This window comes from Canis lupus, unplaced genomic scaffold (genome assembly GCF_011100685.1).
Source record: "Canis lupus familiaris isolate Mischka breed German Shepherd unplaced genomic scaffold, alternate assembly UU_Cfam_GSD_1.0 chrUn_S1646H1838, whole genome shotgun sequence".
In the NCBI taxonomy this organism is placed as follows: Eukaryota; Metazoa; Chordata; class Mammalia; order Carnivora; family Canidae; genus Canis; species Canis lupus.
This window is the reverse complement of record NW_023330490.1, coordinates 18941-21172: the sequence shown is the minus strand read 5'-3', so window position 1 is coordinate 21172 and position 2232 is coordinate 18941. Positions and strand designations below refer to the sequence as shown.

The 2232-nt window shown below is 35.6% G+C and overlaps 1 protein-coding gene across 1 annotated transcript; it reads left to right on the top strand.

Moving 5' to 3' along the window:
- The first annotated feature begins 753 nt into the window (after positions 1–753).
- LOC119878457 (olfactory receptor 6C2-like) lies at positions 754–1701 on the top strand. Its single transcript, XM_038589084.1, has one exon. It carries the CDS (start codon positions 754–756, stop codon positions 1699–1701), a length of 948 nt encoding a protein of 315 aa, XP_038445012.1.
- The last annotated feature ends 531 nt before the right edge of the window (positions 1702–2232 follow it).

Here is a 2232-nt window from a genome sequence, read left to right as displayed (position 1 = left end):
CCACAGCCTCTCAAAAAACTAGATACACAGCTCCTGGAAGACTATTTATTGATATTAAACACAGATTTCATTTCAGGGCTTTTGAGAGAAATGGAGCCACAGACAACTAAAAAGTCAGGTGTATACATATGAAGATATTCCTTTTTTTCACACTATAGATAAAATAATTGCATATCAAACTATCTTTAAGAATAAGGAGTACAAGCAGATAATAATAAAGAGACAAAGGGAAATCTCAGGATCCAGTGCTGTGTTTTGTTATCATTGTTGTTTGTTTGTATTCCAGGTAAAATGCATCTTAACCTTAAAACAATCCTTTGAAAATAACAACTGAAGAGAAGTCATGTTCTTCATCATCTAGATATGACATATATCCAAGGTTTGTCTTGGATAAAGAACATTTTAGTACACATTAAGTAACATCATTTTTTTGCTCTTATTTGTAAATCCAATCCATGTAATGAATTACAAACAATTAACATGTACATTTGTAAATTTTCAGGGGGAAAGAATGATCTGAGAAAATGTTGGATTGTTTTACATTAACATGAATCCTGAATATTTGCTCATATATGGAATATTCAGGAAGGCTAGTTGGAATAGTGGTGATATGGATTATGATGTGAAATGAGAAAATAGACTGATTTGGTTGGTTTTTGTATTCAGTGTTTTGCTACAGAATTTTAATACTGATCTTCCCACAAAAATCTCTTTTATTTTCATAGGCTGATGGTTAGATTTCAAAAGTCAGTGATGAGAAACTATACAGCAATAACAACTTTTATCCTGCTGGGACTGACAGACGACCCACAACTGCAAATCCTGCTCTTTATCTTTCTATTTCTCACCTACATCTTGAGCGTAACAGGGAACCGGACTATTATCACCCTCACACTGGTGAACTCCCATCTTAAAACTCCTATGTACTTTTTTCTGAGAAATGTTTCCTTCTTAGAAGTGTCATTCACCACTGTCTGCATTCCTAGATTCCTGTATAGCATATCAACAGGGGCCAATACTATTACCTACAATGCTTGTGCAAGTCAAATATCTTTTGTTATTCTCTTTGGAGCAACTGAATTTTTTCTCCTGGCAGCCATGTCCTATGATCGCTATGTTGCTATCTGTAAACCACTTCATTACATGACCATCATGAGCAATAGGGTGTGTAGCTTATTAGTCTTCTGCTGTTGGGTGTCTGGCTTGATGATCATTCTCCCACCCCTTAGCTTGTGCCTCCAGCTGGAATTCTGTGACTCGAATGCCATCGATCATTTTAGCTGTGATGCAGGTCCCCTCCTGAAGATCTCATGTTCAGATACATGGATGATAGAACAAATGGTTATCCTTGTGGCTGTATTTGCACTCATTATCACCTTAGTGTGTGTATTTCTGTCCTACACATACATCATCAGGACAATTCTGAGATTCCCCTCTGTCCAACAAAGAAAAAAGGCCTTTTCCACCTGCTCATCCCACATGATTGTAGTTTCCATCACCTATGGAAGCGGCATCTTCATCTATATCAAGTCATCAGCAAAAGAAGAGATAGCCATAAATAAAGGTGTTTCGGTGCTCACTACTTCTGTTGCACCCTTGCTGAACCCCTTCTTTTACACCTTGAGAAATAAGCAAGTGAAACAAGCTTTTAATGACTTCATAAAGAAGATGACATTTCACTCAAAGAAACTGAAGTTTTGATAAATCAGTGTAAAATGAAAGAAGAAATTCCTCTAAACATGTAACAACAGCTTCTAGCTTGTTGCATTGCTTTGCTTATAACTTGATCATATTAACCCTCTCAAAGACATTTAATAATACATCCTAATCTCATCTTAATCGAACTCCTTTTTCTTTCAAACCAAATTCATTCATGATGTTTTCTTTCACTGTAGAACCATAAACTATAATTGAACTCATCGCCACTTCTGACCTAATCCTTTCTTCAGTGTTCTGGGGAAGGAAGGAAAGTAATAATATTAAAACTATATAAGTGCTATAGAAGACACATTACATACTAATAAAACCAGTTTCTTTCCCTAATCAAAGTCATCAAAATTAATGGCATAGTCGAAGACCCAAATACAATATAGAAAACAGCAAGAGCAAAGATGCATCAAAATAAATTATACCAAATAGGGCATTCTAGGGCAGTCGAAATAATGAAAACAACAAATGGAAACAGAGATATCAATGGGAGTTTGGGAATAATCAGAATTGAAGAGATGGAAA